The sequence below is a fragment of the Eulemur rufifrons genome, chromosome 16 (assembly GCF_041146395.1).
Source record: "Eulemur rufifrons isolate Redbay chromosome 16, OSU_ERuf_1, whole genome shotgun sequence".
Taxonomy (NCBI): Eukaryota; Metazoa; Chordata; class Mammalia; order Primates; family Lemuridae; genus Eulemur; species Eulemur rufifrons.
Genome location: NC_090998.1, coordinates 9,724,964 through 9,751,791, shown reverse-complemented (window position 1 = coordinate 9,751,791; position 26,828 = coordinate 9,724,964). Strand labels below are relative to the sequence as shown.

At 35.6% G+C, this 26,828-nt stretch overlaps 1 protein-coding gene across 1 annotated transcript; it reads right to left on the bottom strand.

Annotated features, from left to right (window-relative positions):
* Positions 1–1,352: 1,352 nt before the first annotated feature.
* On the bottom strand, positions 1,353–26,828 carry LOC138396822 (natural killer cells antigen CD94-like). Its single transcript, XM_069490496.1, has 9 exons — positions 26,760–26,828; positions 24,643–24,776; positions 6,263–6,371; positions 5,133–5,208; positions 4,844–4,936; positions 4,636–4,683; positions 3,283–3,434; positions 2,283–2,386; positions 1,353–1,473 (listed from the first exon to the last, which is right to left on the bottom strand). Exons 1-9 carry the CDS (start codon positions 26,826–26,828, stop codon positions 1,353–1,355), a joined length of 906 nt encoding a protein of 301 aa, XP_069346597.1.

Sequence of the window (26,828 nt, the reverse complement as noted above, 5' to 3'; positions counted from 1 at the left end):
ATTGGCCTAGGCAAAGAATTTATGAAGAAGACCCCCAAGGCAATCACAGCAGCATCAAAAATAAATGAATGGGACATGATTAAATTAAAAAGCTTCTGCACAGCCAAAGAAACAGTCCAGAGAATAAACAGACCACCTACAGAATGGGAAAAAATTTTTGCATACTACACATCAGATAAAGGACTGATAACAAGAATCTATTTAGAACTCAGGAAAATCAGCAAGAAAAAATCAAGCAACCCTATCAAAAAGTGGGCAAAGGACATGAATAGAAATTTTTCAAAAGATATAAAAATGGCTAACAAACATATGAAAAAGTGCTCAACATCTCTAATCATCAGGGAAATGCAAATCAAAACCACAATGAGATATCACTTAACCCCAGTGAGAATGGCCTTTATCAAAAAAACCCAAAACAACACATGTTGGCGTGGGTGTGGAGAGACAGGAACACTAATACACTGCTGGTGGGACTGCAAACTAGTGCAACCCCTGTGGAAAGCATTATGGAGGTATCTTAAACAGATTCAAGTAGACCTGCCATTTGACCCAGCAATCCCATTACTGGGCATATACCCAAAGGAAAAAAGGTCATTCTGTAACAAAGGCACATGTACCCAAATGTTTATAGCAGCACAATTCACAATAGCAAAGATGTGGAAACAACCCAAATGCCCATCAATACATGATTGGATTAGTAAACTGTGGTATATGTATACCATGGAATATTACTCAGCTATAAGGAATGATGAAGATACGACATCTCTCTGGTTCTCCTGGAGAGAGTTGGAACCCATTATATTAAGTGAAGTATCCCAAGAATGGAAAAACAAGCATCACATGTACTCACCAGAAAATTGGTTTCCCTGATCATCACCTAAATACAAATCTGGGAACGACACCAATTGGACATCAGACTGAGGTGGGGGGTGGGGGAGGGGATGGGGGTATGCCTACACAATTAGTGCATTGCGCACCGTTTGGGGAGTGGTAACACTTGAAGGTGCTGACTCGGGAAAGGGGGGGTGGGGAAAAAAATATGGAAAAAAAAAAAATGTCAAGGATACCAAAGAGCTTTTGTTTATAAGGGAATATTTACTACATTTGAAATTATAATAAATACTTAAAATATGAAAAAAAAAATTTATCTTACGCTTTATAATTTCAGGTACAGGTGTACAAATTTCATCAATTTTAAAACATATGTCTTCAAATATATGAAAATTATATAAGATAGTTTGAAACATTTTACACAACTAAGAAATAGATAATTATTAATAGTAATAATATGAGGTAAGGATACTATTCATAGTAATCCTGGATCTGTAGTCCCCACCTCTCTGTCCCAAGAATCACTTAAGCTGTTTTTTACAGATGTAATGATTCTCTCTTTCACAGGGTTCATCCACAGTACTTTTCATTGGCTTATACACTATGCAGTTCTTTGGGTCTGGAGTTTCAAGTGATGAAAATCTGTAATGCAGAAGAAAATGTTAACATATGGGAAAAGGAAGTGAGATGTTCGGGGGTGATCTTTTTATTAAACTATAGAATTTTAAAAGCATTTAAGTCAGATATTAACATGTTGAATCATTATTATTTTCTTTCAATAACCACGTTTCTCAAGAATCTAGAGTACAATACCATAAAACACTCAGCTATTCCCTTACTAATCAGTAGCATTGAGGCCAGGGAGTTTTTAGTTTTTGCTGTTGTCAGTAACAGATTGATGTATGAAATGCTTTACTTCTGTTTTGTTTTAAATGTATCGGCTGATCTAGTCTAGGGAACCAAACCAGAACATAAAGTTTGACATTGTGTGATGCTGCAAATCCCACATTTATGAATGAAAATGAGATTCAAAGTTTACAAATATACAGAAAATAAGCCCAGAATATTTAAAAGATGAGAAGATGCTGAGAATATGGCGCTCCACCAGAATGAAGAGAATAATGGATATACCATTTTCTCTGGCTGCCCCTGTGTTTGTGAGCATCTATCTGTACCAGCACATATACCTCCAAGTACGGTACTAGGGCAAAATAAAGCATATGGCAAAAGTTCTGTCATGACCACAAGCTCACCAACTTTCATGTCACTTGAGCATAAACTTGGATATTCTAGATGGAGCCAAAATTGTTATTTCTGTTGCACCTTCTCTTTTTCCTGTGTTCTCATACCCTAGGTAGGTGCTTTTAGCTTCAGTGCTCCAGGATGCTGCCTTTCCTTGTCAGATCTAAGGATAAATTCACAAAGATCAAAAAAGGGTCCTAGAAACTTACAGATCCCAGGAAGGAGCAGAGCCGTCCTCCCACAGCCAGGCCCCACGTTCTTCATTGTAAGAGAGTCCAATCCAGTAAAAGCGTTGACTGGAGTGCATAAAACCCTGCTTGGAGCCAGAAACAAACATACTAACCCGATAATAATCTATTCTAGGTACAGCATACTTTTAAGAACATCAGTGTTTAGAATAAGATTCACCCTGTCCGTCATACAAACACATGATTTTTAACTGCTAACTTAGTAGGTGTAGTCACATCCTGAAATGTCTCATTGAGCAAGGCCACTCATTTACCGAGAAAAATATCACAAAATCTCACTTCTTAAAGGAATGAGAAACTCCATAAAGGGAGATAGTTTTCCTGGTACATTTCCTTCACAGGGGATCAATGATCAAACGTGGGGTGGGGCAAGGGCAATGTATGTAACCTAAACATTTATAGCCCCATAGTAGGCTGAAATAAAAAAGAAAAAAAATGATCAAATGTGATCCCAAATTAGCAGTAACTTGAAGGTTAAATCTTGTGGGTACAATCTAGACTCAGCACAGACGCTAGATGCAGCTGGAGAAATTGTTCACTTTTTCTTAAGAACTGGGTAAGTTTTATGATTTTACTCTCCATACTGGTTTCATATTACATTCCAGAAAGACGACAAAAGTGATATAGTTATAAGAGAAATTATAAATTTCATTAAAAGAACTAAAAATTACAAAGTCCATACTAGTAACCTATTATTTCTTCTTTGAATTCTCCCTAAAAAGTTTCTTGTCCTTTATCTGGCACTCATCTTAATCTTTATCCCTATGATGTAAATCTTTGAGGAATTTTAATATAGGTTTCAAAATGACAGTTTCAAGGTACATGGAATTGATAGGTCATTAGTTCAAAAATAACTATCCATTTACTATTTGATTAACGATTGAATGAAAGTGTTTAGCTTATTTAGATAGTATATTTTTCTAGATCAAAGAAATGTAGGAAGCCAGAATTAAGTACATGCCAGTTCATCTCTGTTTTGAAGTTGAAGCAAACTGGAATTCTGAGAAACACAGAAATTTCTACTTTCATTCCAAGTTTTCAGTTCACCAGAAATGAAGTAGCAGTTGCATCGGTACCCAACCCACTTCTCTGGGCAAGAACAGCAATCAGAGCCTAACAGAAAAAATAAAACATCACAAATGACTTTGGACATTTAAAATTTTTTTCAGTGCAATTTAATTATTCAAAAATAATGTATATTTATTTATTTTTTCTACAAATATTCTTTGTTCAGTGGGTATTAATGTGAACAGATTATATATGACACTTTTTCCTTATGGAGATTATATTCCAGGGACAGATCTAGAATTATATAATTTCTAATCTTTTATTAACTATATATAAGAATAATTTAGATGAGTTTGCAAATGAAATTCAGTATGTTAATATAGCACATAGTAGCATATGGGGTGGGGGGCAGTTAGAAGAACTTTTCAGAAGATGTGACCCAAAGCTGAGCACTGAGGTGCAAATAGGAGTTAACCAGATGAGAGAGTTAAAGGAGGAAAATATTTAGCATATTTCCTAGTGAGGGAAGAATATGGTACATTGGCAGAATGCTGATATAGGTTTGGATATTTTATTTTTCAAAAAGGAGGATAATCTTGGAGGCTAAGCAGGGTTGGGCCTGGTTAGTACTTAGTATTTGGATTGGAGACCACAAAAAGGAGGATAAACCAATTAATTAGCTTGAGGTCTGATTATACAGTTTATCAGTGAATGTTTGCAACACTACTTACGCACAATAATTATAGTCATACATACAGTAGACAAATCTTTGCCATATAAAGTGTGGTGAAAGTGTTGAAATAAGATAAAAAAATATAAATGAAGTACTACTCTATGGTCACAGAACATGATAAGGAAACATGTGAAGCATTTGGGGAAAAATACACTTAAAAAATTAGACTTTGAGCTGCATTCACTGGATAAGTAAGGTTTGGAATTGCAGAAATCCGTGCACTATATTCTGAGTCAAAGAAGCAGCAGAATAAAGGTTAAGAGATAGGAAAGTATAGCTTATACACAAACACAAGTAATTAGGATTAGCTGTAATATTTACTGCAGTTTATTTTTTATTTGTTACTTAATCAGGAACACTCATACAGAAAATATATGTCATTTCAGGCTACTATTTTCCTGATTGTTAATATCTAAATGATACACATTCAATTTAATTTAATCATTCTTACATGAGAAAACAAGAAAATGATACTATCTGACAATTGGTAGGCAAATTTTTATTACCAACTATAATATTTATTTCATCTTGCTCCTATAGGAAGCTTAAAAAATAGGAAACTGTTTAACCTACCTTCCTGGAGTTCCTTGTTGGGTCCTCGAGAGGACGTTGGCTCAGTATCTGTTTTAGTATATGCCATAAGAAATGATTACAAATTTGCTTAATGAGGTATAGGTTTATAAAATAATAAAACATTACACATTAGTGAAATGAAACATTTACTATTAAATTATTTCCTTAAAGTTTTGACTTTTGCTTGGACTTGTCTAGAAAAACTTACAAGGTTTCAACAAAATTCCCAAAGCAGCCATCAATAAAAGGCATATGACTCCTAAGGTCCCAGAAATCAACCTCCAACAAGTGGTCTGAGACACTGTAGAGAAAGACAAATGGAATAATGACTTAAAAAACAAACGCAGGAGCTGAAGTTCTTAAAAACAGAAATCAGTGATGTAGGATCCAAAACGTTCTTTCATTTCATAATACAGTCATTTTGTCAATTAAACATTGAAAAATGAAGACATTCCATTCAAGACTTCACCTAATATCAACATTTTTATGCAGAGTACCTTGCTCTTCAGTGTGCTTATCTATACATACATTTTCTTCTCTGCCAGCTCTGTCCCAATGAACTACATTTGCCATCTATTTTTTAGATTTTCTGAGAAGCGTAAAGATCTGGACTAAGAAGACATCAACAGGCAACAATTTGTGTTCCATGGGCTTATGTAACAGATATTTACTTGTATTCTCTCAACAAAATCATAAGATAGTATGATTCCCATTAGGTAGATGAGAAAACATAGAGTCCAATAATAATGTCACTTTCTCAAGGTATCAAAGCTAGTAAGTATCCAAGTCAGAAATCAAATAAAAGTTGGCCTAGGACCAGACTCTTTCATTTCACATAATCTGTCACTGCCACAATAAGATTACTTAGGAGTGTGCCCTCTCCTAATCTCACAGGCTCTGCTCTGATAAATGTCTAGCTCTCATAGGCTTGTTGAGGTATCATAGGGAAGAGAAGTCACAGGAACATTCTGGACTTGGTGTGATGACTGGTTCTACAAACAAAATATGGGTAATTTCTTGGGGACCTGGGTTTATATCACAGTACATTGAATTATGATACAAAAAAAATCTTTTTTTCTAAGAACATTACATTTACTCATGCTCAATATTACTTGCTTAAAGACTTTTTCCCTGAAACATTTTAACATTAGGAGATTCGACATTAACATTAGCACACTCTCCAGAAGTGATGCTGCTGCTAACAATAGTACAATGTGTCAAACTGTTAATCTGTATAATTTTTGGATGTCATAACAGGAAGAATAAATTTTAAAAACTTTTAAGCATTGTGTCATTAATATTTGGCATTCTGTATATCTATACCAGAATTTCATTGCTCATGATTTAACCAGACAAGTTTGATTCTCATTCAGAATTTGAAGGTATCCCTGTCAGAAGCCACTTTTTAAACCTGTTGGAAAAGTTTCACAAAATCATCTAAGTTACAGAATCAAGAATCAGGAAAATAAAATGAATGTGCGAAATGCTGATCCATGAAAAACGTAAACATATCCGCCGCTAACCATGTGCTTTTCTCTTAAAGGACTGCCCCCAAATTAGCCAATCCACCAAATATCTTTTCTGGTTACTTTTTATTTTTTAATTTTGTGACTGGGATCACACATACCTGCCATGACAAATGACGTTCCAAGTTCAACAGCTCAACGCAGAGAAGACACGGTGCGCTTTTCAGGAAGAACGGTGCTGGGTCATTGGAGCTGAGCTGGATGTTGACTCTGAAGAAATTTAACATAAAAAGAGAAAGAAAAATTATGTATTTATATGATGCGCTTGAGTCATCTATTGGTGAGAGATGTCTGGATGGCATGAAGCAGTAAAGCAATAAAATCACAAGCTTCTAAGTGTTCCAGGAACCACAACACAGGAAATCCTCACTGTACTTTTGCAATGATAACACTTTGACCAGCACTAAAAAAGGTGAGGCGGAGGTTTTTTGTTATTATTGTTTTTTTTAATGTTTGAACATCAAAGTCATCTTAAAAAGTTCCTTGGAAAAACCCGAACAAATGGACAAACTGAAGGTAAATGTTGCTTAGTATAATAAAATTGTATGCATAATTTTCCTCTTTCAGTAATAACAGCCATTTTTCTATCTACGTTGTGTTTAAAACAGTTTAAAGCATTTGGCATATGTTAGCTCATTTATTTGCTAAAAATGGGCTCAAAATGAAGATATATAAATGTCTTCATTTTACCCATGAGAAAACTGAGGCCCATAGAACTAAGTAACTTGCCCAAGGTCACTAAGTCGGTATCCCCATACCTCACTCTGTGCTTGTCATCCCTGCTGCACTAACCCAGCCATGGAGGGCAAAGTTCAAAAGGAAGAATGGAGAGGCTTCCCATTACTGTTCTATGTACACTCACACACATTCACAGACACACACACACACACACACACACACACGTGCTCTGAAACTGCCTTAGCTAATGCAAACCAACAGTTCAGTGACTCATTCAGGTTAACCTTACAAGGTCCTTTTAAAACCTGACTGTCCATTTCTTTAAAGTCCCTTGAACATGACATTAGCTACTCTAGACTCCTTATTTTTACTAATATGTTAATTATTATAATTGTTTAGAGTGTTATTCAGATAACATAGTGATACTTTAATTTACACTTTTTTTCTAAGGTTCTTAGAAAAATAATCCTCTTAGGGGGAATTTCAGGAACAAATTGACATAATAAGATAATCTTGATAGGAGAGACTTTGATCTACAATTTAGTATTTGGAAATGCAATCTACCATTCATCCCTATATAAAAGCTGACCCCTGCATAAGTTTTTCTTGCATTTTATAGTGTTTATTTTTAAGCATTATGCTATTACCATTGATAAACCTGGTTGTAAAAGATGGATTTTTAATAAGCAACAAAAAAATAGAAATTAAGAAACAAAAACAAGAACTACTTTGATTTTTCAGTTTCCATGATGTCAAAAGTTTTCCATCTTATTAATTTGCTTTGTGTGCATAGAGCTGTTTTCATTGAACCACCAAAGTTGTTGAAAGAGAAATCCTTACTGGAGAATATAAACATGAAAACAACTTAATCCAGATGGTTTGCAAATCTTACTTGAGAGAGGTGATTTATAAATGATCCTTTGCTTAGATGAAGTCTATTTTTTTTTTCAGTTTTAGTGTTGGAAAAAGCTGAACTAGCAGAAAGCTATCTGATCTCGCTTCCCTTTTGCCCCATGTAAAACTGCCTCAACTAAATAAGAGTTTAGGATTTTGCTGTTAACTTTCTTTTGAGATAACACGAATTTATGATAGAATATACAGTAGGGATTGTTGCTACACTGACAACACATTGGGGCCACCATTATTTGGACATTATTCCCAGTTTTCAGAACCATGTTTGGTGAGAGTACAGTAATCATTGTCCTGTTTTAAAATCTGAGTTCACTGACTTTGAAGTAAAAACCCAGCAAACACATGTTTGATCCAAGAACTCCAGGCTGAAGTCAATAATAAAATAACAGGCCAGGCGCAGTGTCTCACACCTGCAAAACTAGCACTCTGGGAGGCCAAGGCAGGAGGATGGCTTGAGGTCAGGAGTTTGAGATTAGCCTGTACAAGAGTGTCTCTACCACAAAATAAAAAAAAAAAAAAAAAAAAAATTAGGCGGGCGTGGTGGCACACATGCGTAATACCAGCTACCCAGGAGGCTGCGGCAAGAGGATCGCTTTCAACCCAGGAGTTTAAGTTGCAGTGAGCTATGATGAAACCACTGCACTTTAGCAGGGACAACAGAGGGAGACTGTGTCTCAAAAAAAAAACAACAAACAAAAAAAAAAAAAACTGAACACACACCTACACATATACATACATAAATTTCCTATATATGTAGCTGTGTGTGTGTGTGTGTGTGTGTGTGTGTGTGTATGTCTAACCCCTCCCTTTATTCTTTCTGAATTGCCAATTGTGGTGGCTCCTTTGATTCCATTTGTACATAGGTAGCTGAATGGGTTTCACACACGGTATCCCTCGCACTCATCTCGACTTGCAGTCAAGGCCAGCACTGCCCTGCCCATGCCCCTTGGGATATTTATTGGCCAACTAGGATGTGCATCATTACAGGATTTTTTTTCCTCCCATAACTGCCGAAAGCCTTGCTTCTATCACACACGGCCATCCAGAAGTGCTGAATAATGATCACCAGGATGGGCCTCAAACAACAAATCTCAGGAGATAGCATCGGTATAGTCGAGCAACATTGTTTCCATTTCCCAGGATCACTCAACAGTGTTAAGCTCCAATGGCCTCCTCTAGCAGCTAAATTAATAAAGCAACTTCTATTGCATACCTCCTTCCCTTTCCCATATTAACACTGCCTGTCCTACATTTATTCTGTACACATCCCAAATACACTTTGCACACAAAACATTTTTAAGAATCTGCTGCAGAGAGAAACCAGATTGAAATTACACTGAAATGCCAAGCTTCACTTATATAAATTTGTTTTTAAAAAGTTAGATTTTCTTCCAAAAGGACATCTCACTTTGCATGTCCTCCCCTCCCCTCGTGTCCACGCAGACAACCACCACCTTCCTCCCCTGGAATTTACTCCTGCCCTTGTTCCAAGCAAGTGATGACTTCAATAACTAAAATAACGTGAAACTGAGCAAAGAGTTGGGAAAAGAAACTAATATCCACTTAAGATCTGAACAGTGAAGTCTTTTACTTACCTAGAAATTTATAACTAAACTTTTGCAGAACACAGTAACAATTGTTAATCATAGGTCATATAGGCTTTCTTTTTTAAAAAATTGGCTTTGCTGGGTTTTTTTCCCATAAGGAATCTTAGGTTAGACTTAAAGCCCCTTGAGCTCAGCCAAGCATTTATTAATAACTACCTGTAGAGACCTGTGTGAACTGGGTAAATTCCTCTTTTCTCAAGGTCCCAAAGTAACTTGGGGTACCTGGGCTTGTCAGAAAGTGATATTCTTTGCTTACGACACATCAGGAAACGTTATAGATGGGATATTAGGACAATTTTTCCAGAGAGCTCTTATGGGCCTTGTAAAGTCAACCTAATACTTCACAGCAGTCTGGGCCTTTCTGAAAATATGCTGTTCCAGTCAAAGCCTTGCTACAATAACAAGCATCTCTAATTCTACCCTGTTAGAAAAGAAAACAGATTCTTATTGAATTTATGCAAATAATTACATTGCCATGAAATGAGAATATTTACAAACAGTTTGCAAATTTTGGAGAAATCAACTAGAGAGAAAAATGCATGTTTCAAATTGTTTACAAAAATATACGTTATCAATGATAAATAGCTAAAAGGAAGGAAAAAAATTCTTTGGAATTTTGGAAAACAAAATACAAAAAGAATCGGTAATGTTTAAAAAAAAGTCATTAACAAAACTGGTTTAGTTCCATGTAATTAATTTTTGTCTTGTTTCAGGTTCGGTTAATAATACCCATGGTGCATCATCTTTTCAATTAAAATATTCTGAGTTCAAATGGTATGATCTAAGTTATCACCGGCACCTTTATTTAAAAATACTTGCAAGAATTCTTTGTATAAATTTCCTTCAAGAAGCAAATTTTGGACTTTAGTCAGTTAAAAATCACTTTTTCAGAAGAATCAAAGTAAAAAAATAATTGTCTGTGGATCACAAAAGTCTTAAAATTGTCATGGTTAAAGAGAAAAGGACAAAGTAATTCGGTCAAAAATTTTTTAGGGGCACATAAAAATTTAACTTAATATCCATAATTATTACTGATAATATACATCAAGACATATCATAATTTTAGGATGCTCATACAATTTTGGGATATATATTAAAAACATGTTTATATAAATATAACCCAAAGAAAGTTAAACACCATTTCATATTTCACTGCTTCCTGTATAGTTTTAACACCCCAAATAAGCTGAATGTTTCTTGCTTGCTCTTTCAGTGGCTCTAGTATTTAAAAAGAAAAAAAAAAAAAACTAGTTTGTGGGCAAAAACACTGAATTTAGAATTTTGATTTTATTAAGTTTGTCAAATATCAAAGGTCTAAAACACTTGTCATAAAACAAGATCATAGGTTACTATGATACAATAGTCATGTATTACAAGTAATAATTTAAATATTATAAAGGGCAAAAATTTTATGTTTTAATAGAGAGGAGACTCAGTTTTCCCAGTAAAGAAGACCTAATAAAGACAAACTAAAATATCTGTCTCTTTCCCTTGTGTTTTGTAGTTTACTCAAAAGAGTGAATACAAATCTTTACTATCTCTATTAATATTACTTGAAATCTTGTTTAAAAGAGAAAATCAATGTTTTATTTTTGCGTTAGTGTATGAAATAGTAAAGCTAATTTTAATAAAAATTTAAACACAAATCTATTTAATCTTAATTAATTTGACCAGTATGATTGCTAAGTTTTAAAATTTTTACCAAATTTTTCCTTAATGTATATCCATTTAGTTTTATCTATCAATTTTAGTCATTTAATTTAAACCTATTTTTAAAACCTTTAAATTAGGCAAAATTATTTTTTCCACAAAAACCAAATTTTTATGTTTTTGTTTTACAAAACCAAATCTTATTTTCTTGATATAGTTTATATATACAGTGGTTTCATTTATATCTGGTAGTTTTAATTACATATATTAAATACAATGTTAGTTCTTGGTAATCCTAATTTTAGTATAAAACCCAGCAAATACATAACTTGACCTTAAAATGTGTAACAGACTTATTTGACCTGCCCAACCAACAGGTTCAGGTGAAAATTTTGAAGATGTTTTAATTTTATTTGCCAATGATTTTAAAATTATCGTTATTCGTTAAAAATTATTAAAGTCACATGAACTTGAAAGGCATTTGGGCCAGCTTTTTCCTTGTATGAATATACACATATAAGTTAATATGGTCCCATGGAAAATAGACGAATACATATGTGTATATAAAGATACAATCAAATATAATTAAGATTGTATAGCTTTGATTTTAAAATTCCAACCACGAGACTGGCAAAACAGCTGGATTTAAACCATGTCCTTGAAAATAAAACAATTTGGAGTTTAGTTGTTTTACATACAGCCCAAGCCCTCCTGGAGAAAACAGGGTAGCAGTCTATGTTTCAAAGCATAGACAGATAAAAAACTAAGCCTTTTAAAAAGAAGTTTGGGAATGTTAGAAGAAAGACCAAAATGGATGTTAAGACAACATGAAGTCATAGGAATTCTCATTTGACTTATAAGAAGACCAACTGTATTAATATAGCTAACACTAAATCTTGGCTCTCCAAAAAAGAAAAAGAGAGATTGTTACCAAAAACTGGGTGCTTGTCCAGGAGGCCAAATCAGAAGGAGGAGGACAAGTGTCTGGGGGATGAGGAAAGAGATTTTATTTTGCAACGATGGCTACATCACACCTCCTACCATAGATATGAAAGGATAAAATTGAGAGTGGGGGATATGTAACAGGGAAAAAAAAAAAAATTCTGTCTCTTTAAAACATTCCCCACTCATTTTGAGACCTGTAGCATGGCCTGCATCCCTGAGGCAGGTTAAGTCTTTTGTTAAAACACCCAGGGACACCAGCCCCCCAGGTGGGCAGCTGGTAGAGTTACTAGGTTTTGTCTTTGGCACAGATGAAGGATTAGAACAGTTAACTACAGTAATTGCCTGAAGCTGAGAACCCTCACTTTAAAAGCTCTGTATTTCTGCCTATGTTAAGGAAATTTGGATTTTGAGATGAGAAGGTCTAACATCTTTCCTCCTTTGCAAAGTAAAATCTCTTTCCTCCTCCTGCAAACATCTGTCCTCCTCCTTCTGATTCAGCCTCTTGGACAAATGCCTGCCAAGTATTTGATAAGAAGAGATGTCATGGGATAACTCCACACAATGCTTTCATAATACATTTTTTAAAAAAGAAATTGCTCTAAGTATTTAAATCACATCTTTTATATCTAGAAGCACACACAAAAAGAAAATATGAGCAGTCCTCTGTAGTAAAACCACCTGCCATAAACAACCATTTTTAATCACCTTTAAAACTGTATGGTTTTATTGGTGACTGTCCCCTCCAGCTTTTTCACAGAAGTGAAACTGTTAGGTAGTTAGCTAGAGATTATGGGGCTCCTAGGGACAAAAGTGGGTGCTGCTGTGATTCACCCCCACAAATGGGCTTTCAGAGAGGCTCATGGGAGATCTGCATGCACAGTAAGACTCAGGTCATATAGCTCCCGACTCTCCAATCAAAGGGGTTCCATGGTGACGTTTGAACCAAGAGGGAGGTACCAATCCGAGCATTATAAAACAATCTGCAGCCCATAGCCAATTCCTTTTTGATCCCTTCCTTTTGCTCTCCCTTTGCTGCGAAAATGGGTCCAGTAGTCATCTGTGGTGTATGAATCTCACCCTGTAAACCTATATCTTGCTCTTGCTCTGTAATCCCATCTTTCTCTCCTCAATAACCCTCACTTCGGTGTTTGCCTTACTTTGGTGTGTCTGGTATTCTTCGGCTATGAGCACACTAATAACCAACATTTCAGACTGAAACCTGACAAAACTGTCCATATTAAAATAATGTAAAGCCATAAGGTATAAATGGTAATCAAAGTCAGATTTTTATAAAAGTATAGATATAGCCAGAAGTTAACCAGCCATTGTTGCCTAACTTCCTTACTGCTGTAATAAGGTTACTGCCTAGTGACACTACCCTCTCTGATAGGTACAAGATATGTACTTCCCCCACCATTTCTGCTGATACCATTGCTATTTAAAGCACAAAGACTTGTACAGAAGATAGATAATCTTAGATAGTAGATAATAATAACAGATTTATATTATATTATATATAATAATAGATAATCTTGCTATTATAAAGCCTAAAACTGGTCTTTGAATTATTTCTCAGACTCTGCATTCTGAGCGGACCTTCTGATAGCAACTGAACTTGTGGAGAGGTGTGGGAATGGATCCAACAGCCTAGATACCCCCTATCCAGGAAATCTGCCACCTGAGAAGATAATCTGCATGAATAAAGAGACCCAATAGCCTGGCCCTTTTCCAGACAAACTATCATTAAAAGCCCTTTCTCCCAAATTCTCAGGGAGATGGATTTGAGAAATTACTCCCATCTCCTCACTTGGTGCCTTGGGAGATAAACATTTTCTCTGCTGTGACCCCTGCTGTCTCAGTCCATTGGCCTCCACTGGGTAGTGGGCAGGGGACTCAGCTGGGCTGTAACAGGACCCTTTGCATACAAAAGTCTAAAAGCCTCTTGTGCCTCTCATAGGTGGAAGGAAACAGGAAATTAAAGATTATTTATGGCTTGAAAGCAGAAAAACAGATTTTAGGGGAGAATGGAAAAACCTTGACTAGTTAGCAAAAGATGGTCTTGTTATGTAAATGAAGGCCTGTGGGTAGTAGCCCTCAGAGAGAATAGATGGCAAATCTTTCTTTCTAGGCTTTTAAAGGTGTCTTACTCAAAGTTAATCTTTTCAAAATCAGGAAAGGGTAGACCTGGCTGCATTTTTTAACAGATGTACATTTTCCCCCACAAAAGACAGCTTTGCAATGTTACTTTTACCTGCAAGGTTTATGGCAGCTATTTTAAACTATGTCAAAGAAATATATTTAATATTTTGGGGTAAAGTATTTCTAATCTCCTTTAGTCCTGACTTTGAAACTAAAAAGTTTTATATATTAAAAAATGGGCTGATAGTATTGGAGACATTTGAGGTAGAGGTTGTTAGAGATAGACAAAGAACTGAGGGGGGAAAATAAAAACAAACTGGGATAAACAAGGAAGAAAAAGTGAATTTCAACATTTTGTTCCCTATCTTCCTTATTCAGTCTCTTAGTTCTGTGAATAGATCAGTTTGGTTAAGTAGCTGTGTCCCATCCGAGGAGCTGGCATTGTACAGGAGCTTTTAAACAGAGAAAAACAAAGGTTAACATTTGCAGCAAGCACTAAACTTTCTGGGTAGAAAAACAAGAGTTTTAGGAGCAGATAGAAGGAGGGCTGACAGCAAGAAGAAAGGGAGTTGGGGGTTGAAGAAAGAAAGAGTCAACTTTAAATATTTCACATGTGCCATTTTTAAATTTTATTTTATGGAGTCTCTTTTTAATTTTAAATTATTTTCATTAAGGGAGGCTATCTAGACTCTTGACTTTATTTGGAAGACTTGAAATACTACTTACAGTATTCATTGTTTTGTAAGGTTTGATAGCCTATTTGTTTGAATTGAGCACATAGATTAACTAGAGGTCTCCTAAGATTTCTATTGTTGCCAGCAAAGCTTTCAATCATTGCATGTTAGCTTTATTTTGGTTCCCAAATGTTTCCAAGAATTTTTCCATAGTTTTTAAAGATGGTAGCTGCTGGAGTCTCTGATGGTGGTGGATCAGAGACTATCTCCTTAGAACTAAGGTTTTCTATAACTGCACTTACCTTATGAAGGCATCACTACTGTGCCCTTAAGAAGAATGTGTGTGTTCGTTCTGATTGCTCCACTGACCTACGTATCCTGTCTCTGTCCCCCTTCTCAGACCTGCCTATTCCATGAGACACAACAAGATTATACTTATGCCAATAAATTTAACCTTACCATGGCCTCTAAGTGTACAAGTGAAAGGAAGAGTTGTATATCTTTAACTTTTATAAAAAGCTAGACGTGATTAAGCTTAGTGAGGAAAGCATGTTGAAAGCCTAGAAATTCTGAAAACTATGCCTTTTGTACAAAACAGCTGGCCAAGTTGTGAATATAAAGGATAGTTTGAAGGAAATTAAAAGTTCTACCACAGCAAACACGAAAATGATAAGAAAGGAAAACAGCCTTATTGCTGAGGTAAAGAAAGTTTTAGTGGTGTGGATAGAAGATCAAACCAACCACAACCCTTAAGCTAAAGCTTAATCCAAAGCAAGGCCCTAACTCCTCACTGCCATGAAGGCTGAGAGAGGCAAGCAGGCTGCAGAAGACAGGCTGGAAGCTAGTAGAGGCTGGTTCAGGACAATAAGGAAAGATGGCAAGGTAAGCAGCAAGTGCTGATGCAGAAGCTGGAGCAAGTCATCCAGTAGATCTAGCCAAAATTGCATACTAAATAATAAATTTTCAATGTAGACAAAACAGCCTAAAATTCGACAAGATGCTGTCTAGGACTTTCATAGCTAGAGGGCAGAAATCAATGCCAGGCTTCAAAGCTTCAAAGGACAGATTGGCTCTCATGTTAGGGACTAGTGCAACTGCAGACTTAAGTTGAAGCCAATGCTCATTTTCATTCTGAAAATCCTAGGGCCCCTAAGTAATATGCTAAATATACTTTTCCTGTGCTCTATAAATGAAATAACAAAGCCTGGATGATGGCACAGCCCTTTACAACATGGTACTAAATATGTAAGACCAAAGTTTAGAGCTACCGCTCAGGAAAAAAAAAATTATTTTAAAATACTGTTGATCATTTTTATGGGTATTACTAAATATATAAATAAATATGTATCATATCTAAATATATGTACCACAACATAAAACATAATAATTAAAATATAGATATGTATATCAGAAACTTTACTACTGCTCATTTGTAATGCAGAGGATGTAAATAGATGGAAAATCATACCATGCTCATGTATGGGCAGTATCAATATTGTTAAAATGGCTATATTACCCAAAGTGACCTACAGATTCAATGCAATCCCTATTGAAATACCAACATCATTCTTAGCAGATCTAGAGCAAATAATTCTATGCTTTATAGGAAACCTGTATTATAGAATACAGGGTATTCTATAATACCCTGTACAGCCAAAGCAACCTTAAGCAAAAAGAACAAATTGGGAGGCATCAATCTATTATACTTCAAGCTATACTACAAGTAACCAAAACAGCATGGTACTGGCACAAGAACTGAGACATTTACCAATGGAACAGGACTGAGAACCCAGACATAAAACCATCCTCACATAGCCATTTGATCTTTCACACAACACACAAAAACATACACTGGGGAAAAGAATCCCTATTCAATAAATAGTGCTGGGAAAACTGGATAGCCACACATAGAAGACTGAAACAGGATCCTCACCTGTCACCTCTCACAAAAATTAACTGAAAATGGATAACAGACCTAAACCTAAAGCATAAAACCATAAGAATTCTTGAAGAAAATGATGGAAAAATTCTTATAGATATTGGCCTAGACAGTGAATTTATGTAGAAGACCTGAAAAGCAATCACAGCAACAATAAAAATAAATAAATGGGAACTGATCTTATTAAAAAGTTTCTGCACAGCCAAGGAAACTATTATGAGAGCAAACAGATAACCTACAGAATGGGAGAAAATATTTGCATGCTACACATCTGATAAAAAGGCCATAACTAGAATCTATATAAAATACAGGAAAATCAGCAAGAAAACATTAAACAATCCCATTAAAAAGTGTGGAAAGGACATGAACAGAATCTTTCCAAAAGAAGACAGACTAATGCCCAACAAACATATGAAAAAATGCTTAACATCTCTAACCATCAGGCAAATGTAAATCAAAACCACAATGAGATATCACTTAACTCCAGTGAGAATGGCTTTTATCAAGAAGTCCAAAACAACAAATATTGGTGTGGATGAAGAGAGATAGGAACACTCATACACTGCTGATGAGACTGTAAATTAGTACAACTTCTATGGAAATAATATGGACATACCTCAAAGAACTAAAGTAGGACTACCATTTGATCCAGCAATTCCATTACTGGGTATTTACCCAAAGGAAAAAATCATTCTATGAGAAAGATAACTGCACTCGCATGTTCACTGCAGTACAATTCACAATTGCAAAGATGTGGAAACAACCCAAGTGCTGCTACACAGCCATAAAACATAAAAATGGTGAACTAATACCTCTTGAATTATCTTGGATGGAGGTGGAGTCCATTCTACTAAGTGAATTATCATAAGAATGGAAAAACAGCCACTATATGTACTCACCGTTAAATTGGTACTAATTGTTCAACACTTATGTGCATCTGTGGAAGTAAAATTCATCAGGTGTTGGGCAGGTGGGGGAGAAGAGGGGATGGGTAAATTCATATCTAACGGGTGTGCTGCACACTGTCTGGGGGTTGGGCATGCTGTAGCTCTGACTCAGTGAGTGCAAAGCAATATATGTAACCAAAGCACTTGTGCCCCAAAATATTCTGGAAAAATTTAAATCAAGAAAAAAGAGGTACTTGATAAAAAAAAAAAAAAAAGAATTGCATGACAAATAGAAAACAATTAACACAATGGCAATAATGAACTTTTCCCTATGAATAATCACTCTAAATATGAATGGATTAGATTCCACAATGAATGGATGTAGAGTGGCTGAATGGATTTTTTAAAGAATCCAACTATATGGTGTCTATAAGAATCCATAGTATATTTAAGAACACAAATATACTGAAAGTGAAGGGATGGAAGGAGAGAGAGAAAGTAAGTAAGAAAGTAAGAAAAAGAGTAAGAAAAAAGTATAAAAGAGTAAGAAAAAGAGAAGAAATGGCTATATTAAAATCAGAACAAAGGCTTTAGTTCAAAAACAGTCACAAAGAGACAAGGAAAGACATTATATAATGACAAAGGAGTCAATTCACCAGAAGGATGTAACAGTTGTAAATATGTATGAACCCAACATCAGAGCATCTAAATGTATAAAGCAAACATTCATGGAACTTAAGGCAGAAATAGATGGAAATACAAAAATAGTAGGAGACTTCAATCCTCCACGTTCAATAATAGATTGAACACTCAGGCATAAAATCAACAAAGATCCAGATGACTAAATCAACACTGCAAACCACATCAAATACAGATATGGACAGAACATTCCACCCCACAGCATCAGAATGTACATTCTTCTCAAGGGCACAAGGGACATTGTCCAGGATAGATCACTTTTTAGGTCATAAAAGAAGTCTTAAAAAATTAAGAAGATTTAAATCACACCAAATATCTCTGAAAACATCAAAGGAAGGAAACTAGAAACCAACAGAAAGAAAACTTGAAAATTAATAAATATGTAATAATTAAACAACATACTTTTGAACAACCAGTGGATCAAAGAATGAACCAAAAGGGAAATTTTAAAGGAATGAAATAAATGAAAACAAAAATACCAAAACTTATGGTATAGAACAAAGGTATAACTAACAGGGAAGTTTATAGTAATGAACACCTACATTAAAGAAGAAAAATTTAAAATGATCTAACTTTGTATGTTAAAGAACTAAAAAAATAAAAGGAAAAAAGTAGGCCCAAATTTAGCATAATGAAGGAAACAATAAAGATTAGAGTAGAAATGAATAAAATAGAAAAGAAAAACAATACAAAAGTAAACAAACCTAAGATTAGTTTTTGAAAATATAAATAAATTCACAAAATTTTAGCACAACTAATTAAAAAAAAGACAGAAGCTTCAAATAAATAACATCAGAAATAAAAGAGGAGATATTGAAACTGATGCCCCAGAAATACAAAGGACCATAAGAAACATCTAAGAGCAATTAGAAGCCAACAAACTGGATAATCTGGAAGAAATGGATAAATCCACAAAAACATATAATCTACTAAGACTGAATTATAAAGAGATAGAAAATTTGAACAGACATAACTTTTCCTCTAATACCAAAATGCTCCCATTTTCATGGATCAGAAGACTTCATACAGTTAAAATGTCCATATTACACAAAGTAATCTATAGATTACATGAACTTCCTATCAGTATCTCAATCACATTTTATACAGACTTAGAAAAAATGAATTTAAAATTTATATGGAACCACAAAACACCCTGAATAGCCAAACTGATCTTGAGGAAGAAGAAGAGAGCCAGAGGCTTCAAACTTCCTGACGTGAAAATATATTGCAAAGCTACAATAACTGAAAAGTATGATACTGGCACAAAGACAAACACATAGACCAATTAAACAGAATAGGGAACCTAGAAATAAACTCTTGTGAATCTACTTCAATGATCTTTGAGTGCCAAGACCACTCAATGGGGAAAAAACAGTCTTTAACAAATGATGATGGTAAAAATAGATATCCCTATGCAAAATGATAAAACTATCCACCTATCTTACACTACACACAAAAATAAACTCAAAATGGATTACAGGCTTAAATGTAAGTACTGAAACTGTAAAACTCCTAGAAAAAAACATAGGGGAAACCTTTATGTCATTGGTTTTGGGAATGATTTCATGGATCTGACACCAAAAGCACAGGCAACAAGAGAAAAAGTAGACAAATGGGACGACATCAAAGCTAAATAGCTTTCTCACACCAAAAGAAACAACCAAAAGTGAAAAGACAACCTACAGAATGAGAAAAAATATTTTCAATCATACACCACATACGGAATTAATATCCAAAATATGTAAGGAACTGCTACAACTCAATCACAGAAACCCAAATAACTCAAATGAAAAATGGACTGAAGACAGAATGGACATTTCTCCAGAGAAAACATACAAATGATCACAAAATCTATGAAAAGATGCTCAATGTCACTAATCATCTGGGAAATGCAAATTATAACCAAAAGATATCACTTAACACCTGTAAAGATGGCTATTAACAAACAAACAAAAGACAAGCATTGATGAGGATATAATCAGACTTATTCACTTTTTGGTGGAAATTCAAAATTGTGCTGTTGCCATGGAAAAAAGTATGGAGAATCCTCAAAAAGTAAAAATAGATTTACCATATGATCCACCAATCCCACTTCTGGGTATTAATCCAAAAGAAGCAAAATGAGAATCTCAAAGAGATATTTGCACACTAAAGTCCACAGGAGTCAAGGCATAGTTTGTACATACAATGGAATATTATTCAGCCTTCAAAAATAAAATCCTGAATTATGTAACAACATAGATGAACCTTGAGGACATTATGCTAAGTGAAATAAGCAAGTCACAGAAGGATAAGCACTGCATGATTCCACTTATATAAGGTATCTCAAGTAGTCAAGCTTATAGAATTATAGCATAAAGTATGATTGCCAGGGTTGGAGAGAGGATAAAATCAGCAGTTGCTAAACACTGGGCATAAAGTGTCAATTATACAGGATGAACAAATTCTAGAGACCTACCATAAAACATTGTACCTATTTTTAATAATGCTTCATTGTACACTTGAAAATTTGTTAAGAGGGTAGATCTCATGTGTTCTTACTGCAATAAAATAAATTATTTAAAAATAGCAAAGTGGATGCAAAAATACATAAAAAGGATAGCATATCATGAACAACTGAGGTCTATCCCAATAATGAAGGGTTACTTACCATTAAAAAATAAATCAACATATTAACAAACTAGGGGGGAAAAAGGATATGATCTTAATAGAGATAGAATAAGGCATTTGGTAAAGATATATGTCCACCCTGATAAAAAATTTTCATCACATTAGGAATAGAAGGAGATCTTCCTCCATCTATTGAAGGCCATTTATGAACATCCTACAGCTAAGATTAAGTATAAAGATGAAAAAGTGAATATTTATGCTGTAAGATAAATAGCAAAACAAGGATGTCTACTCCTACCACTGGTATTCAGCTTTGTTTTGAATGTTCTGGCTACTGTGACCAGGCAAGAAAAAAAATAAAGGCTTTCAGTTTTGAAAAGAAAGAGATAAAGCTGTCTTTGTTCATCTTTGCAGAAAATCCAATAGAATCTACAAAATAGTACTAAAATACGTGAGTGTAGACAGGTTGCAAGACAAAAGATACATATGAAATCAATTGGGTATATATGTATAATTGCAATGAAGGTTTTAGAAACTGAAATTTGGAACTACAATTTATTTATTTATTTATTTCAGCTTATTAAGGAGGTACAAAAGTTCAGGTTATATATATTGCCAATGCCCCCCCATCCCCCCCGAGTCTGAGCTTCAAGCGTGTCCATTCTCTAGACAGTGCACATCGCACTCATCACGTAGGTATACACCCATCCCCTCCCCCCACCCCCACCCCCCAGTCAGAATTTCAAGTGTGTCCATTCCCCAGACAGTGCACAGCGCACTCATCAAGTAAGTATACAGCCATTCCCTTCCCCAGCCCCCACCTCTGTCCGATACCCAACTGGTGTTATGGAACTACAATTTATAATAGCTTAAAAAACAATAGGATACTTGGGGAGAATTCTCATAAAAATGTACAAGACCTGCATGCTAAAAACTGCAAAACATTGCTGAATGCAATTTAAGAATATTCAGATACAAGACATATACCTTGTTTAAGGATAAGAAAACTCAAAAATGAAAAAGAACTAACTATTAATACATTTAACAACATGAATATCAAAATAATTATGCTTAGTGAAAAATCCATACAACAGATGTATACACTGTATGATTCTATTTCTATAAAACATGAGACAATGTGAGTCTACAGTAACAGAATACAGTGTAACACATAACTCTGATGGGGAGCGAGAGGAAAGTATTACATAAGGGCCAAAGGACACTCTTTGAGGTGACATATGTTCTCTATATTGTTAAGATAATGGTTTCACATATGTATAAATATGGAAATACATCAAATTACTTATTTTTTTCAAAGACACAGTCTTACTCTGTTGCCCAGGCTAAGTTGCAGTGGCAACATCATAGCTCACTGAAGGCTCCTACTCCTGGTGTCAAACAATCTTCCTGCTTTAGCCTCCTGAGCATCTGGGACTACAGGTGCATTCCACCACATCCAGCTAATTTTTTTAAATTTTTTAATTTCAGGATATTATGAGAGTACAAACGTTTTGGTTACATTTTATACCTTTGCCTCACCCAAGTGAGGAGTAGAGGCATGCCCTTCCCCTCTACAATGCTCACCGCATCCATTTGTTGTGAGTTTACCCCCCACAACCCCCTAATCGCTGGAGAATATTATTACCATGTGAGCACCATAGTGTTGATCAGTTAGTGCAATTTGACGGCACTATCATTACAGTGAATAGACAGCCTACAGAATGGAAGAAAATATTTGCTCTCTACACATTCAATAAAGGGCTGATAACAAGAATCTATCTAGAACTTAAAAAAATCAACAAGAAGAAATCAAACAACCCCATCAATAAATGAGCAAAGGAAATGAACAGAAACTTTTCAATAAAAGACAGAATAATGGTCAATAAACATATAAAAAGTGCTCAACATCACCCAGCTAATTTTTCTTATTTATTTATTTATTTATTTTTGTAGAGACAAGGTCTTCCTGTGTTGCCCAGTCGAGTCTCAAACTCCTGACCTCAAGCAATCCTCCCACATTGGCCTCCCAAACAGCTGTGATTGCAGGCATAAGCCACTACTTCCAGCCCAAGTATGTGAAATTTATTTGTATCCATCATACTGCAATTAAGCTACTCAAAATAAATAATGACCCAAAATCATAAAAAACATGCTCTACATAGAAAAGGATATAAAAATGAAAAATATTAGGGGTAAGCATTATTAGTTATTAGAGAAATGGACATTAAATGTATAATTATATACAAACACATATCATCCAGAGGTCTTTAGATTAAAATAAATGATAATGTGTGTAGGCAAGGATGTGGAGTAACACACTCACATAAACCACTGGTGAGGTTATAAATAAATTTTATAAGTAACTTTTTATAAATGGCTTAAATCATTATCTAAAGGAACTAAATATATGCCAACCTATGGCTAAGAAATTCAATAATTAAGCATATACTCAAAATATATCAGGGCATCTGTCCAACAAGGAGATATACAAAAATGTTCATACTGTTTTTATTCATAATAGTCAAAAAGTGGAACAAAGCAAATATTGAAAGACATTAGAATAGATAAGCAAACTGTGGTATATTCTTAATAATTATACATGACAATAAACATAATGAGCTACTGCCACACAAAAAAATATGGATGAATCTCAAAGACATAACACTTAATATTGAAGGCATGGACCAGGCACGGTGGCTCATGCCGGTAATCCTAGCACTTTGGGAGGCCGAAGAGGGAGGATGGATGGAAACCAGGAGTTTGAGACCAGCCTAAGCAACAGCAAGACCCCATCTCTACAAAAAGTAGAAAAATTCACCCAGCATGGTAGTGTGCACCTGTAGTTCCAGCTACTTAAGAGTATGAGACAGGATGATCACTCGAACCCAAGAGGCTGAGGTTGCAGTGAGCTGTGACAATGCCACTGCACTCTAGCTGGGGCAACAGAGCAAGACCATGTCTTAAAAAAAAAAAAAAAAATAGAAGCCACAAACATCATGTATACTAACTTTCCATTTATACAAATTGAAAAACAGGCAATAGAAATACATGTTTTTAGAAATAAAGTGGTGGTTTTCTTGGAACAGGGGAGACAGTATCAATGAGCAAGCAACATGAGATAGTCTTGGTGGTGGCAGACAGTCTATATTATAATCTGGTGGTGATTGCATCAGTGTAGACATAGGTTAAGAATTAAATGTACATTTAAGATTGGTATACTTTTTTGTGTTTCCTTTCAGTGAAAAATATATAAAGAGGTGAGCTATTATCAGTGAAATAGTGTAAATAAGGAGATCAATGATGAAAAATTTCATGAGAACAATGTGTGCATCAGATCTGTGAGGAGCCAGTTCAATACCAGCAGGTGGATAGAGGCTCCTGGAAGGATGTTTTCAAGGAGAACAAAGTGACACTCATGGATTATACAATGATAGAGGACTTAAAAAAACCATCAATTTGACAGAAGAATTTGCTTTGTATTTCATAGTGGTTATAACAACAGAACCTCAAAGAAGGAGATATAATTCCGGCTTAGTATTGGGCTTTCAAATATCCTCTATTCATAGGGTCAGGATGATAAAATACCTTTTGCTAGCTAACTACTGTACAGAACAAATTAGCTTCCAATTTATTAACCTAAAACAACAAATACTGATCACATCACACAGTCTCTGAGCATCAGGAATAGGAGCAACTGAGCGAGGTACTCTGGCTCAGGACCTCTCATGAGGTTGCCGTCACATGCAAGCTGGGACGCAGTTGTCTGAAGGCTTAACGCTGGCTGGACAATCTGCTTCCAAGAAGGCTCCTCGCATGTCTGTTGAGTAGAGGCTGCAGTCCCTTGCTGGCTGTTCACGAGAGGCCTCGGTACTTTGCTACATGGATCACACCATAGAGTTGCTCATAATGGGATAGCTGGCTCCCCTCAAATCAAGTGATCTGAGAAAGGGTAAGGGCAGAACACACACTGTCTGTTATCATCTAGCCTCAAGAGAGACATGCTATGACTTCTGCCTTATTCTACTGGTCATACTGATCAATCTTTATACAATGTGGCTGATTATTTCTAAAGGGTTGGCCTCCTAGAGGCAGGCATCATTCGGAGCATCTAGGAAGCTGTCTATGAGAGTCTTTAGCCCCAAATAATTTATGTCCCTCCCACACGCAAAATGCACACCTACCCCACCTCACAAAATCTCATTTCATTACACCATCAGCTCAAAGTCCAGAAGTTTGTCAGGGCCAGGTTGGCTGAAGCTCATCAAGTGTAGTTCCTTAAGTTTAGCTTCTTGAGTTAAAATTTCTGTTCATCTGAAAATCTGTGGAATAAATAATGCTAGAGATTTTCTTTCCCTATACACTCAACATCCCCAAAAACAAACTCAGTAGATAGTCTTATTAAAAAGGGAGAGGTAGATGTTCTCATCCACACACACGTAGTCACTGATGTACAGTAATTTTAAAAGCCAGCATAGAAAATGATGGGACTTCCTTGGTTAGGACTTAGTCTTACTTTGGCTACAAAATGACTCTTTATAATTCTTAGTTCCACCTTAGAGGTTTTTGGTTCTGCCCTCTAAATCAACCTTGCTAAGGTAGCACGTAATTGTGATTTTGTAGTTTTCTTAGTGTGCTTCTGTTTGCAAAAGTTAGGGGACCAAAACTATGTACGTATATATGTAGACATGTATGTATGTATGCATTTATCTATTTTACTGTCTCTGTCCCATTCATTCTAAGCTGGCCATGTTTCTAGTGATGTAATCATCTTAAAATGTTTTGGGATCTCCTATGACTATTTTGGGGGTTCATTCCATTCACAAAAACCAGACACATAAATCTTTTTGAGCTTCTCTACATGGAACTTCTGCTGAAACCCCTGAGGGACAATGCCCTAAAGCAGTAGTCTCCAACCTTCGTGGCACCAGGGACTGCTATCATGCAAGACAATTTTTCCACAGACTGATGGTTTGGGGATGATTCAAGTGTGTTACATTTATTGTGCAGTCAAATCTCTCTGCTAACGATACTCTGTATTTGCCGCCGCTCCCCACTGCTAGCATCACTGCCTCAGCTCCACCTCAGATCATAGGGCATTAGATTTTCAAAGGAGCACGAAACCTAGATGTATCCATGCGCAGTTTACTGTAGGGTTCTCTCTCCCATGAGAATCGAATGCTGCCACTGATTGACAGGAGGCAGAGCTTATGTGGTGATGTGAGTGATGGGAGCAGCAGGAAATACAGATGGAGCTTTGCTCACTGGTCTGCTGCTGACCCCCTGCAGTGAAGCCCAGTTCCTAGCATGCCATGGACTCGTACCAGTCCAGGGCCAGGGGTTGGGGACTGCGGCCCTAAAGCTTCCTAGAAGCTGTAACGTCTGACTAAGACAATCTGTAAAGTTCACCCTTTATAGATCCTTTGACCGAATTGAGGCACCATTTCTGCTTTTTTGGAATATTAACAAGAAATTTTACAGGCACATTCAAACCTTCTTTTTAGACCATTATTTTCAGGAGCACCAGGGACATGGTCTTTGATCAGAATCTATTTCTAAATTGTAGCATTTTTTGACATTTGAAGAATCCACTTATCTCAAAACTAGCAAGCTCTGGCTCCTTTTTATTTAAAAGCCACAAGCCCTGTCTCCTTTTCGTTGAAAAGTCTTTCTATTAGCTTATGTGTGTTCTATAGCATTGTAATAAAGGAGCAGGGAGAAATCAGACAGGATCTTCCACACTCTGACAGGAAATGGCTTTAGATACTTCTCCAAATTCATTAAGTACATTTTCTCCCTTCCACAAAACTATACACAACTGTGTTGCTAAACACCATGGCACTAAATAGAAAGAATATTACCTTCTGCAGTTTCCAACAGCATGTTTCCACTTTCCGGTAGCCTTTGCTAGAAGGTTTAGTCTTACCCAT